This window comes from Oratosquilla oratoria, chromosome 21 (genome assembly GCF_046742065.1).
Source record: "Oratosquilla oratoria isolate Oo_2021 chromosome 21, ASM4674206v1, whole genome shotgun sequence".
Lineage (NCBI taxonomy): Eukaryota > Metazoa > Arthropoda > Malacostraca > Stomatopoda > Squillidae > Oratosquilla > Oratosquilla oratoria.
In genome coordinates, this window is record NC_134797.1 from 19,307,765 (window position 1) to 19,321,931 (window position 14,167).

At 37.8% G+C, this 14,167-nt stretch overlaps 1 protein-coding gene across 8 annotated transcripts in view; it reads left to right on the forward strand.

Annotated features, from left to right (window-relative positions):
* Positions 1–13,686, forward strand: part of LOC143036734 (peroxisomal acyl-coenzyme A oxidase 3-like) — a 98,679-nt gene extending 84,993 nt beyond the window's left edge. For all 8 annotated transcript variants that reach the window (XM_076204416.1, XM_076204415.1, XM_076204413.1 and 5 more), the window contains exon 8: positions 13,493–13,686. In XM_076204416.1, the coding sequence (XP_076060531.1) occupies positions 13,493–13,671 (179 nt within the window). In that variant the 3' untranslated portion in view covers positions 13,672–13,686. The remainder of the gene's footprint in view (positions 1–13,492) is intronic.
* Positions 13,687–14,167: the final 481 nt, after the last annotated feature.

Here is a 14,167-nt window from a genome sequence, read left to right on the forward strand (position 1 = left end):
GACATTTGCTTCCCTTACTATAAAGCTCCACTCTTCCATTCCATGCTACATGTGGCCCCCAATCACTTAAAGCTGTCCAATTCTTCAGCCTCTCAACCTTGAAACTTGCCCCCAACCTGCCATTATCATCACTCCTAATGCATGTCATCACCTTACATTGTATCTTGTCTATTCTCATATGTGTTGGAGAGGCATTTTTCTTACACTTTTGTACCATGTCTAGGTATTAAAAAGTTTTAGATTACATTCAATAGAAATAAATATATTACAGTGATTGTTTTTATCTGTCTATATAACAAAGGCTTTTTCCCTCTTAAAAGGGGGGTACCCCAGTCAAAAGGCACATACCCATTCCCACCCATTTCACTTCCACTCATTTCACCCCCATCCACCACCCCTTCCTCCCTCTCATCTTAGCTCCTTGTGGATGAAAGTTCATACCTGTATCCCACCCACTGCCCTTGGTCAGAGCAATGTAGGAAGACACAGCAAGGCTGCTTTGATTAATTGGCAACATCCCCCTCCTCTTGTCTTTGTACATACATACATATACCAGTGGCCTCTTCCCTTTTACAAGGAAGGCAGCCAAAGTCAAAGGCATAAATCCACTCCCACCTATTTCATCCCCACATACTCCATTCCCATTCATCACCCCTCCCTCCCTCTTTTCTTGGCTCCTCCTGGATGATGAGTCATCCCTGCATTTCACCCACTGCCCTGGGTCAGAAACAATGCAGCAAGACACAGCACATGCACAGCAAGGCCGCCTCATTTAATTGGCAACCCCCCTCTCTATCCCCTTGTGCAGAAAAAGAGAAGACAGGTAAAATCCTTTTGGGCTGCATCAAAATATCATTCACACATACTCCCTAACCCCCTCATCCCCCACCCACACCCCTCCATGCATCACAGCATCATCCATACACAACTATTCTCCACTCACCCTTATCCTCTGTATGAGTATAAATGATACATGGACTCAGAAATTTGCCTTATGAAGAGAGGCTTAGGCACCTTAACTTACACTCTCTGGAAAGACGCAGAGTGTGGGGTGATCTAATAGAGGTGTTCAAGTGGATCAAAGGCTTTAACAAGGGTGATTCAAACAAGGTAATCATAAAACAACAGGGCAGGACTTGCAGTAATGGTTTTAAATTGGACAGATTTAGATTTAAAAAGGAAATAGGCAAGAATTGGTTTACTAATAGGGTGGTCGACGAATAGAATGGACTTAGTAATCATGTAGTAAGCGCTTAAACTACCAATTGTTTTAAGAAATGATTAGACAACTTTATGGATGGGGATGATAGGTGGTGATGGATATAGAGCTGCCTAGTGTAGGCCTTATGGTCTCTTGCAGTCTCCTTCATTCTTATGTTTTTATGTTCTTGTCCTTTCCTTCTGCAAAAGACATCCCCCTCTTTCCCAATGCCTGTTTTACACCATCCATCTCATCCTTGGTTGCCCCCTCATGTTCACTCCATCCACCTCTGCCTTCCACACTTCTTTTACCAATCTTTCTTCACTCATTCTTTCCATATGTCCAAACCATCCCAATACTCTATCATCAACCCTATCTCCCAACTCCTTTTCTGCCCAACTCTCCTCCTCACCTCTTCATTTCTCACTCTATCCAGCCTAGTAACCCCTATCATACTTCTCAGGCATTTCATCTCAAACACATTTAACCTCTTCCTCTCTTATGTTCCATGTTTCTGCCCCATACAGTGCTGTTGGCACAACCACCAATGTCCTCATAGCATCCATTCCCAAATGCCTATTTCTCATTACACTTTTTAATCCCCCATGGTATTTACTTGGTTCTCTCAGTCTACATTCTACCTCTACCTCCACTCTTCCCTTTCCTACCACATTCGCCCCAAATATCTAAAACTATCCACTTCCTCCAGTCTCTATCCCTTAATACTCACTCTCAATTTGCTGCCATCCTCTCAAGTCAGTACGAAAGAATAGTAATACTTCCAAATGGATGACGGACAGGCTGAAATATGAGATCGGAATGAAAAGAGGACTTTATGTAAGAATAAAAAATAGGGAAACACACCTTTGATCCAAATATAGCGATATGGCAAGACTGGTTAAAAAGAATACATGCACAGCGAAATGTAACAATGAAATCAAGGTTGCCAAACAAGAAAGATCCAACCACAAGGGCTTCTTTCATCTCTACAGAACAAAAAATAAGGAAATGATAGGCTCAATTGAAAATGACAAAAATGTCATGATAGAATCGGAGGAAAAAATGAATGAGGAGTTTAATAGATATTTTATCTTGGTATTTACTAAGGAGAGGTTAGATAAGGTACCTGACTGCAATCTGATTTTCAGTGGGGATGAAGAAAATAGACCATTAAATATCAGCATTAGTAAGGTAGAAGTAGTCAAACATTGAAAGATTTAAAGCTATAAAATCCCCGGGTCTAGACGAAGTTTTTCAGAGAGTGCTTAAAGAGTGTAAATTTGTAATCTGCAACCAGTCAACAAAAATATTTAATAAGTTGGTAGACATTGGTTTTGTGCCTATTGCTTGGGGGCAGGCAAACATTATTTCTGTTTTCAAAAAGGGAGATAAATTGTCTATATGCAACTACAGGCCAATCAGTCTGACATCAGTTATAGGTAAAATGCTTGAATCGATAATAGTTAATAGGCTCAGAGATCACATTGAGAGACATAATTTGATTCATGACTCACAACATGGTTTCTCCAAGGGTAAGTCATGTGTGACTAATCTTTTTACACTAATATAAGGCATCAGATAACAATGATAGTTACATTGTTATTTATCTTGACTTTAGCAAAGCTTTCGACAAGGTGCCCCACCACAGACTACTAAATAAAATCAAAACCCATGGCATAGGAGGAAAAGTGTTAGAATGGATTAGAGCTTGGATCAGTGACAGAAAACAGCGGATCACCATAAATAGTGTAAAATCTAAATGGGGAGTGTTTATAATGGTGTTCCCCAGGGCTTGGTTTTAGGTCCCTTATTGTTCATTATGTACGTAAACAACTTGGACAATGGGATTAATAACAATGTTAGTAATTTTGTGGACAACATTTAAATAGAATGCCTAATTAGGTCAGGAGACAATGCTGAGATCCTGCAGGATGACCTTGAAAAATTGTTCACATGGTGAAATGGTAAATGGACTTCAATATCTCAAAGTGTAGCATATTAAACATTGGGCTATGCAACCCCAAAAATAGATATAGCTTAGATAACACATTTTTAGAGAAAATGAGTGTGAGAGAGACATGGGAGTTCTAGTAAGTCCTGACCTTTAATCCAGGAAACAGTACATTAGTGCCAGGAATAAAGCTTACAGAGCATTAGGTTTCATTGCTAGGATGGTTATGAATAGAAGTGCAGGTGGTAATTATCAAACTATCAAGCATTAGTTAGGCCTATCCTTGACTATGCAGTACAGTTTTGGTCTCCATCTTATAGAATGGAGTTCAATTTACTAGAATCAGTAATAACCAAAATGATACATGGGTTTAGAAATTTACCTCACGAAGAGAGGCTTAGGCATCTAAACTTACACTATCTGGAAAGATGCAGAGTGTGGAAAGAATTGGTTTATTAATAAGGTGGTCAATGAATGGAATAGACTTAGTAACCTTGTAGCGAGCACTGAAACTATTGGTTGTTTTAAGAAACAGACAACTTTGTGGATGGGGATGACAGGAGGTAATAGACATGGAACTACCTAGTGTAGGCCTTATGGTCTCTTGCAGTCTCTTCATTCTTTTGTTCTTAATGTTCTTATCACCTTGATTTTACCCACATTTATCTTCAACTTCCTTCTTTTGCACAACTTCCCAAACTTTGTTACTTCCTTAATCTCTCCTCTGATCCTGCAATAAGTGCAGTGTCGACAGCTAACAACAACTGGCTTATCTCCCTTTTTTTTTGTTTTTTTTCTCAAAATTCTATAACCATCTCCAATCCCTGGCTCATTACCCTTGCATTTACCTCTTGCCCCACTCCATCCATGTATACATTGGACAGCCATGGTGACATGACACATCCCTGGTGGAGCCCCACTTTTACCTCAAACCACTTGCTCTTTCCATTTCTAATTCTAACACAGGCTCTACTACTCTTGTAAAAACTCTTGACTGCTCTTAACAGCTTTCCTCCAATCCCATATATCTGCAATACCTCCCACAGTGCCTTCCGGTTTACCTTATCATAAGCCTTTTCCAAATGTTTGTCTTTGTATATACATATACCAATGGCTTTTTCCCCCTTACAAGGGAGATAGCCAAAAAACAAAGGCATAAAATCCACTCCCCCATCCCATCCCCACATACTCCACTTCCATTTACCCCCTCCCTCCCTCCTGGCTGATGGGTCATCCCCACGTCTTGCCCACTGCCCTCAATCAGAAGTAATGTAGGACGACACAGCACATCCACAGCAAGGCTGCATCATTTAATTGGAGACCCTCCTCTCCATCCCCTCATGCAGAAAAAGAGAAGATGGGGAGAAATCTCTTCAGGCTGCATCAAAATATCATTCACACATACTCCCTCACCCCCCATCCCCCCACCCACTATCTTCTATGCATCACAGCATCATCCATACACAAAGGATTACAAAGGATTACAAAGGTGGAGCATGCCAACAGGAGACCTTTTGATCCATATCTAGGTCGGATGTGAAAAAAAAATCATATTAATAATAAAATAATAAATAAAAACTGATAATGTAAATAACAAATAAAATACATAAATAAATGCATAGGTATAGTTAAATAATAAACAAACAGGTAAATAGTAAATAATAATAAATTGACATATAACTAATAATAAATGAAAATCAGACAGAAAATGATAACAAAACAAAAACAAATAATATAAGATAAATTAAAATCATTACAGCATCTTACTTAGGTATTTATCTAAATGATTCTTAAAGCTTCGAACTGAACTACATTGCACTACCTGTGCAGGAAATTTATTCCATTCATTAACTACACGGTTGGCAAAGTTGTTTCTACCTACTTCCAAATTGAATCTATTTCCGGACAGTTTGAGACCATTGTTTCTTGTCTGATTCTCATTCAATGTAAAAATTTGGTCACTTTTGATGTCAATTCCCTTTAGAATTTTAAAAACCTGTATCAAGTCACCTCTGAGTCTATGCGTTTTTAGGGAAAACAGATTCATGTGCTTTAGTCGATTTTCGTATGATTTATTTTTGATATTTGGAATCAGTTTTGTGGCTCGCCGTTGTACTTTTTCCAGTCTGTCAATGTCTTTAATGAGATTCGGTGACCATACGGAAACAGCATATTCCAAATGTGGACAAACTAATAATTCATATAACTTGTTAATGAGATATGGACTTTTGAAATCAGAAGATCACACAATCAATCCTAGAATCTTGTTTGCTTTCTCAGAGGCTGAAATACACTGCTTGGATGATTTGAGGTCGTTACTGATAATTACGCCGAGATCTTTTTCACTATCCACTTTTGTTAACGAATTTCCAAATAACTTGTAATCGTACTTACTGTTATTTTTACCTATGTGCATTACCTTGCATTTACTTGTGTTAAATTTCATTAGCCACTTTTCAGACCATTGCTGTAATTTATCTAAATCTTCTTGAATATCTAATTGGTTTGAGTGATCATTTGCCACTCCGCACAGTTTTGTATCATCAGCAAATTTGGAAACAGTAGATTTTAGTCCATGGTCTATATCATTTATATATACTATGAATAGAAGTGGCCCAAGAATGGAACCCTCAGGAACTCCACTTGCAACACTTTTCCATCCAGAAGTTTTTCCATTTAAAACAACTCTCTGTTTTCGACCATTCAACCAATTACTAGTCCAACCTAATAGGCTACCACTTATTCCATGCAAAGCTAATTTAGTAAGTAGTCTTTCGTGTGGGACGGTATCAAAAGCTTTTGCAAAGTCTAGATATACTAAATCTATATTGTTTCTTTTGTCATAATTCGAGATAACTGTGTTGTAGAATTCAAGTAAGTTAGTCATGCAAGAACGTTTCCATCTGAAACCATGCTGGCTATCATTTATCAAACGGTTACTTTCTAAATGATGTTCGATAGCATCTCTGATGATAGTTTCCATTATTTTTCCTACGATTGAAGTCAAACTTATAGGCCTATAGTTATTTAGTTTCTTTTTGTCACCTTTTTTAAATATGGGAGTAATGTTAGCTAGCTTCCATTCTCTTGGGACATCTCCGTATATGATGGATTTCTTGAAAATAATTTCTAATGGAACAACAATCTCATTTTTCATTTCCTTTAAGATTCTTGGATGCCAACCGTCAGGCCCTGGTGTTTTATTAACTTTGAGTTTGTCTATACACCTTTTAATTTTTTCTTTTGTTATATTTACCGTAGTGAGTAAGTTTACCCTAGACTTTTCACAGGTTTCAGTTTGGAATTCACTTTGAGGTGTTTCGTTTATGAATACCGAGCTAAAATAATTGTTTAAGATATTCCACATTCCTTCATTTGAATATTCAAGATAATAGTGGACCAATGTGATTCCTAACAACCTTTTTATCTCTAATGTAACTATAGAATTCTTTGGGATTCTCTTTGGATTTATCAGCGATGTTCATTTTGTATTGTCGTTTTCTTTTTCTTATTGTCTTTTTTAAATCTCTCTGTATTGATACATAACTTTCATAGTCATTAGATGCACCCGAGCACTTATATTTCTTATAAGCCTGTCTCTTTTTAGCAATACTTTTTTCAGTTTCTTTGTCGAGCCACTTTGGGCGAGCCTGATTTGGGGGACGTCTGTCCTTAAAAGGAATGTAAGTTTGAATCATCTTAGTGAGCGTATTTTGAAATATTTCCCACATCTGATCTACAGGTCTTTCGTTTAATTTTGCCTCCCAATCTGTAAGCTGAAGCTCCTGACGTAGTCCCATGAACTGAGCTTTACTGAAATTGGGTATTTTAGAAACACAAGTATCTATTCTAAAATTGTTTAGGAGTTTGAATCTAACTAGGTTGTGATCGCTATTTGCAACAGATTCACCGACTTCTACATCAGTTACCATGCTTTCGCGGCTAGTGATCAAAAGATCGAGTAAGTTTCCATATCTTGTGGGCTCTTTTACATGCTGAATTAAGTAATTGTCACCAAGAAAATCAAACAAGCGACTACCTATATGGCCATGTTCAAGGGTCATCCAATCAATGTCAGTAAAATTGAAATCACCCATTATCAATAAATCCCGGTTGCAGAAACTAGACAGTTCTTGAAATAACAGTTTGTCGTCTGCTAATGATAATGTCTTTGGCCTATATATTACACCTATATTCATTTTTTGTCCATTTGTTTGGGTTAACTCAACCCACAAACTATCATATGCATCCTGTTTCACTTTCTCTAAAACACAAGCATGAACATTGTTTTTAACGTACAATAGAACACCCCCACCTTTCTTGTGGTTTCTATCCTGATGAAAGTGTTTAAATCCCGCAATATTAAATTCAGCTTCGAACTCTGTACCATTTAACCATGTCTCAGTTATTCCTATCATATCGAGATTTTCGCTTTTGACATACGCCTGTATTTCTTGAAATTTGTTTCTAATACTACGAGCATTAAAGTGCATGGTTTTAAGAAACTCGTGATTATTTCTTTTTGACACATTTTGAATTTCAATATGTCTTACATTATCATTTTGTTTTTCATTTATACCTTGCTCTATATTATTATTTGGTCATTCTCCACTCACCCTTATCTTCTGTCTTCTTCCTTCCTTCCTCAACAGACATTCCCCTCTTTCCCATTGCCCCTTTTACCCCATCCATCTCATCCTTGGTCGCCCCCTGCTCTCATGTTCACTCACTCCACTTCTTCCTTCCACACCTTTTTTATGAATCTTTCTTCACTCATTCATTACATGTGTCCAAACCATCCTAATACTCTTTAATCAACTCTATCTCCTAAGTCCCTCTCCACCCCTGCTCTCCTCACCTCCTTGCTTCTCACTTTATCTAGCCTAGTAAACCCTACCATACTTCTCAGGCATTTCATCTCAAACACATTCTAACTCCTCTCTTCCTCTTTTATGTTCCATGTTTCATCCCTTTACAGTGATATTGGCACAATCACTCCTTCATACAATCTCCTCTTAGCATCCATTCCCAAAAGTCTACTCCCCATTACACTTTTTTTATCCCCCAAGGCATTTACTTTCTTCTCTCACTCTACATTCTACCTCCAACTCCACTCCTCCCTTTCCCACCACATTAACTCCCAAATATCTAAAACTATTCACTTCCTCCAGTCTCTCTCCCTTAATACTCACTTCCAATTTGCTGCCACATTCTCCCCATGTACATCTCATTGCCATACTTTTATGCACATTTATTTCCAACTTTCTTCTTTCACACATCATTTTTGTTGTTCTCTGAAAGAATCCAGAGAGCAATCACAAAAATGGCTCCAACACTTTCAAACTTGTCATATGAAGAGAGACAAATTGGAGTTACCAACTTTGGAACAAAGAAGAGAGGCGATTTACTGACCATCTATAGAATCATAAAGGGCACAGAAATACTTGATATAGAGGACTTGTTAAATTGGAACAAGAGAAACACAAGAGGACATGGAAAGAAACTAAAAAAAAGATAGTTATAGAAGAGATCTGAAGAAGAACAGTTTTCCATACCTAAGAAGAAATGAGAAACATAGAATAGGAAGACCAATGTATAGCAAAACAAATTTTGAGAAACTTAAAGAATTTTTTCGAAATGCAAACTAGGAAAAATTCCTTAGTGAGGAAACAAGGATGGAAGAGAAATGGAATATACTAAAGGAAATTTATAATGAGGGTGTGATCAAATATGTTCCACAACAAAAGCAAGAAAGAATATACATAAAAAACTGGTACAAAAAAAAATGTAGAGAAACCAAGGATAAGAGACAAAGCCTGGAAAAAAAGAAAAAAAAAGGAGCAAATGGCAAACATACATCAAACTAAGAAACATTTATGTAAAAATATGCAGGGAGGAAAAGAGAAATTATGAAAAGGAAATTATAGAAAAATGTAAGGATCGGCCGAAGCTATTTTACAGATATGTGAATGGTAAACTGAAAAACAAACACAAACAAGAAATAGAAAAACTATGCCAAGGAAGTCATGAATACACAAAAGAACAAGAAACGGCAGAAATTATGAGTAACCACTTCAAATCGGTTTTCACATTTGAGAATTCGCCTAACTGTGAAGGAATAGAAAAAAAGAATTCCCCTCAAGTGAAGGAAATAACCATAACAAAAAAGGAAATCAGTGACCAAATAGAAAACCTAGATGTTAGAAAATCACATGGTCTGGATGGAATTGCAAATTGGATACTGAAGGAATGCATGGAGGAACTAACAAATAAAATTCACACTATAATAAAATACTCACTCAAAGAAGGAAAAAAGACTGGAAAAATGCAAACATTGTACCAATATATAAAGGAGGAAGTAAGGAAGATCCAACTAACTACAGACCGGTCTCCCTAACAAGGACAGTAGCTAAAATATGTGAAAAAGTGATTAAAAGTAGATGGGTTAAACATTTGGAAGAAAAATCTATACTAAACCCAAACCAATTTGGATTTAGACAAAGAAGATCATGTACAACAAATCTAATCTGCTTCTATTCGAGAATGATAGATATAATAGATGAGAGAGATGGATGGGCAGACTGTGCCTATCTAAATCTACAAAAGGCATTTGACAATGTTCCGCACAAAAAATTAATAGGAAAATTAGAATCAATAGGTGGCATTGCAGGTAATTTATTAAAATGGATGGAAGACTTCCTGACTGGGAGAAAAATGAGGGTTGTAATTAGAGACAAATACTTGAAATGGGAAGAAATGATAAGTGGTGTTCCACGAGGGTCAGTACTGGCTCCAATCATGTTTGCCATATACGTAAACGACATGGACAAAGGAGTTGAATGTTAAATGAATTTCTTCGCAGATGATGCAAAAATATTAAAGTCAACAAATGAGGACTGTGACTCATTACAATCAGACCTGGACACAATCTAGAAATGGACTTAAAAGTGGGAGGTGAACTTTAATATCAAGAAGTGTAGCATAATGGAGTTCGGTAAAAGCAAAAACAGAATTTCAAAAAATTACAAAATTGGTGAAAATGAAATAAAAAAAAGTGCACTTGGAAAGGGACCTTGGAGTGATAATCAGCAATGACATGACACTGGACAGACATATAAACAAAATAGTAGGTGAAACATACAACCTACTAAGGTCAATGAAAGTGGCATTAGAATATTTGGATGAAGAAATGATAAAAAAATATTAGTCACATTGATTAGACCAAAACTGGAATATGCAGCGACACTATGGACACCCAATACTAAAAAGAATATAAGGAAACTAGAAAGAATACAGAGAGCAACAACAAAATTGGCACCAGCTCTTTCAAAATTAACATACGAACAAAGATTATTGAAGCTAGAACTACCAACACTAGAACAAAGAAGAGAAAGAGGTGATCTACTGACTACATTTAGAATCATGAAAGGAATGGAAATCCTTGACAGAAAAGATTTACTAAAAAATGACAATGGAAAAACAAGAGGTTGTGAAAAGAAACTCAAAAAGGACAACTATAGAGAGAGGAAAAAGAATAGCTTCCCACACAGAATACTGGATATATGGAATAACTTAGATGAAAAAACTGTGTGTGCAAATACTATTCATGATTTTAAGAATAAACTTGATGCTGAGAGATACAAAGACGGGTCACTATGAGCTTAGCTCCCTTCCCGTATAATACAACTAGGTAAAACTAGGTAGGTAAATACTTGGAACATACTGGATGAAACAATAGTGTGTGCAAAAACTATACATGAATTTAAGAGTAAAGTAGACATTGCAAGATACAAAGGCAGGACACCACAAGTGTAGCTCCCCTTCCCGTAAGATACAACTAGGTAAATACATACCTTTTCACACTAACTTCCATAATCCCTCCTCTGATCCTGCCACAAGCACAGTGTCATCAGCAAACAACATCTGGCTCATCTCCCATTTTTCTCAATTTTCTTTAACCATATCCAATCCCTGGCTCATTACTCTTGCATTTACCTCTCGCACCACCATCCATGTATAAATTGAACAGCCAAGGCAATATAACACATCCCTGGTGAAGTCCCACCTTTACCTCAAACTACTCACTCTCTCCATTTCTAATTCTAACACAGGCTCTACTACATACATACATACATATACCAGTGGCCATTTCCCCCTTACAAGGGAGGTAGCCAAAAAACAAAGGCATAAAATCCACTCCCACCCATTCCATCCCCACATACTCCACACCCACTCATCCCCTCCCTCCCCGTCTGGGGTATTGGCTGCATGTGATTGTGGAGTTAAAAGCTGCTCAGTAGAATGCAGCAGATAATTTAGGGTATCTATGGGGCCCCTACAGACCAGAGCCATACATCATTTTGTCTGTAATAGAGGAAATCTCTACTCATAGTTCATAGAGAAATGTTGATACTTCATTATACTGCGACCGTCCCTCAGTTATACTGGCCCCCACCCTTAATACTGTCCTGTACCACTTCTTTGAATGTTCATTTCCTTTTTTTTTTTTTTTTTCCAAATCCCTGTGGTGGGGGAGAAAAATACTGCCATCAAGTGTTCCCGCTTGAGTCATAAAAGGTGACATAAATGGGATTGGGATAGGACTAGGCATCCTTCTCTCTATAGCCCTAAAGGGAACATTCTTAAAAAAAAAAAGTAAAAATACAGGCTCTAATCTTGTGAAAACTCTTGACTGCTCTTAACAGCTTTCCTCCAATCCCAAATATCTGCAATACCTCCCACAGGCCTTCCTGTCTACCCTGTCATAAGCCTTTTCCAAATCCATAAAGGCCTCCAAAAATTCCTTATCTTTTCCTAAAGCTTTCTCACATACCAGTATCTGTCTTACCACAAAAATCTGATCTACACAGCCCCTACCTGTCCTAAACCCACACTATTCCTCACTAATTATTCCCTCTGTTCCTCTCCTAATCCTTTTAATCAAGACCCTCCCATAGGCCTTTCCAACTACACTCAACAAACTGATCCCTTTGAAACTACTACACTCACACTTGTCCCCTTTTCCCCATTGTAAAGTGGTACTATACAAGCACTCCTCCAGAATCTCTGGCATTCTACCCTCTCTTAAACAAACATTAAATAACCTCACCAGCCAGTCCACCATTACTGTACCTCCCTTTTTTAGACACTGCATGTCACCCATCCAACCCAGGTGCCTTACCTGCTGTCATCATTTTAATAACTGCTTTCACCTCATCTTTCCTATTTCTCCTCCATTTTCCTCATTCATCACTGTCATTTTCTAAGTGCTTCCCACTGCAAGTACATTTCCCTTCCTATCCTCCTTCACATTTAGCAACTCCCTAAAATACTCTGCCCATCTTCCTCTTATTGCCGCCTCTTCCATTATCACATTTTACCTTTTCTTCTCTACTTGATTTACTTCCTCTTCCTCTTTTAATTTCCTTCCAAATTTTTTTTTATTACTTTTAATATTTTCTGTCATACTCTTACCTCATTTCACATCTGCTCTCCTCTTTGCCTTTTTTATCTTATGCTTTACTTCTATTCTCTTTTCTTTGTATCTCTCATATGATTCTCTTGTCCTATTTTGTAACCAATCTGTGAATAGTCACTTCTTCTCTTCTACAACCTTCTTTGCTTCATCATTCCACCATTCACTACCCTACCTTCTATTTCCTGCCTTCCCCTTCTTTCACACACCAACTTTGCACACCTTGTGACTTCCCCCTTGAACCATCCCCGTTCCTTCTCCACTCTTAGTTCTACTCTACCCTTCACTCCCTCCCACTCCTCTTTCAGCTTCTTGTACTCCTTCTCCTTTTCTTTCCCATTTAAGCAGTTTACTCTAAGCACCTCACTACCTTCTGTCCTTTTCCTCTTTCTCCATCTCTCCTCCACTCTCTACCTTCTAGCAAAAAATTATCTGATATTCCCCCACTTTCTCCCCTTAGAACATGTTCATCCAAAACTCTTCTTAATCTTCTCATGGTTACCACTATATAGTCCATTAAAGCCCTATCTACCACCCTTCCATCCACCATCCTCTCACATGTGTATTTATGCTTGACTTTCTTCCTAAACTCTGTATTTACTATCAACTCTCTTTCTAGCCACATTTCCACCATCAACTCTCCACTACAATCTTTTCCTGGCACTCCACACTTCCAAACCACTCCGTCTATTTGTCTTTGTAACAGAGGTAAATAAGATACTCCAGTTTTCCATTTTTGAGGAACTACAACAGTTTTGTTAAATTTTTGTTACCAGTAACCAAAACTGCATGTGAGATGGTGTTAAAGAACTCATTTCATCAACTCTACATGGGTAAACATTTTTCTGTATTCTTGTCCTCCCAGGAGCTTCACTTGGCAATTTGTCTGTTGGAAGAGTTGGCATAATAGGTTTTGGGGTGGTGCACCTGAAAAAGGCCATGAGCATAGCTATCAGATACTCTGCTGTTAGAAAGCAGTTTGGACCAGCTGATGAAGAACAACCCATTATTGAATATCCATTGCAGGTAATTATGTCTCTTTAAGTTAATTCATGGATGTTAATGGATGCTAAGTTATGTCTCTGAAGTTAGTTCATGGATATTATTGGATGCTAAGAGGAGATTGTATGAAGGGATGATTGTGCTGAGAGCACTGTATGGGGCAGAAACATGGAACATAAGAGAGGAAGAGTTTAAATGTGTTTGAGGTGAAATTTCTAAGAATTACTAGGCTGGATAAAGTGAGAAATGAGGAGGTGAGGAGAAGAGCAGGAGTGGAAAAGGATTTGGGAGATAGGGTTGATGAAAGAGTATATGGGAATGGTTTGGACACATGTAAAGAATATGTGAAGAAAGATTAGTAAGAGAAATGTGGAAGACAGATGGATGGATTGAACATGGGGGGATGACCAAGGATGAGATGGATGGATGGGGGTAAAAGGGGCATTGGGAAAGAGGGGGATGTCCATTGAGGAAGGAAGGGAGAAAACAGAAGATAGGGGTGAATGGAGAATGGTTGTGTATTTACCTAGTTGTATTA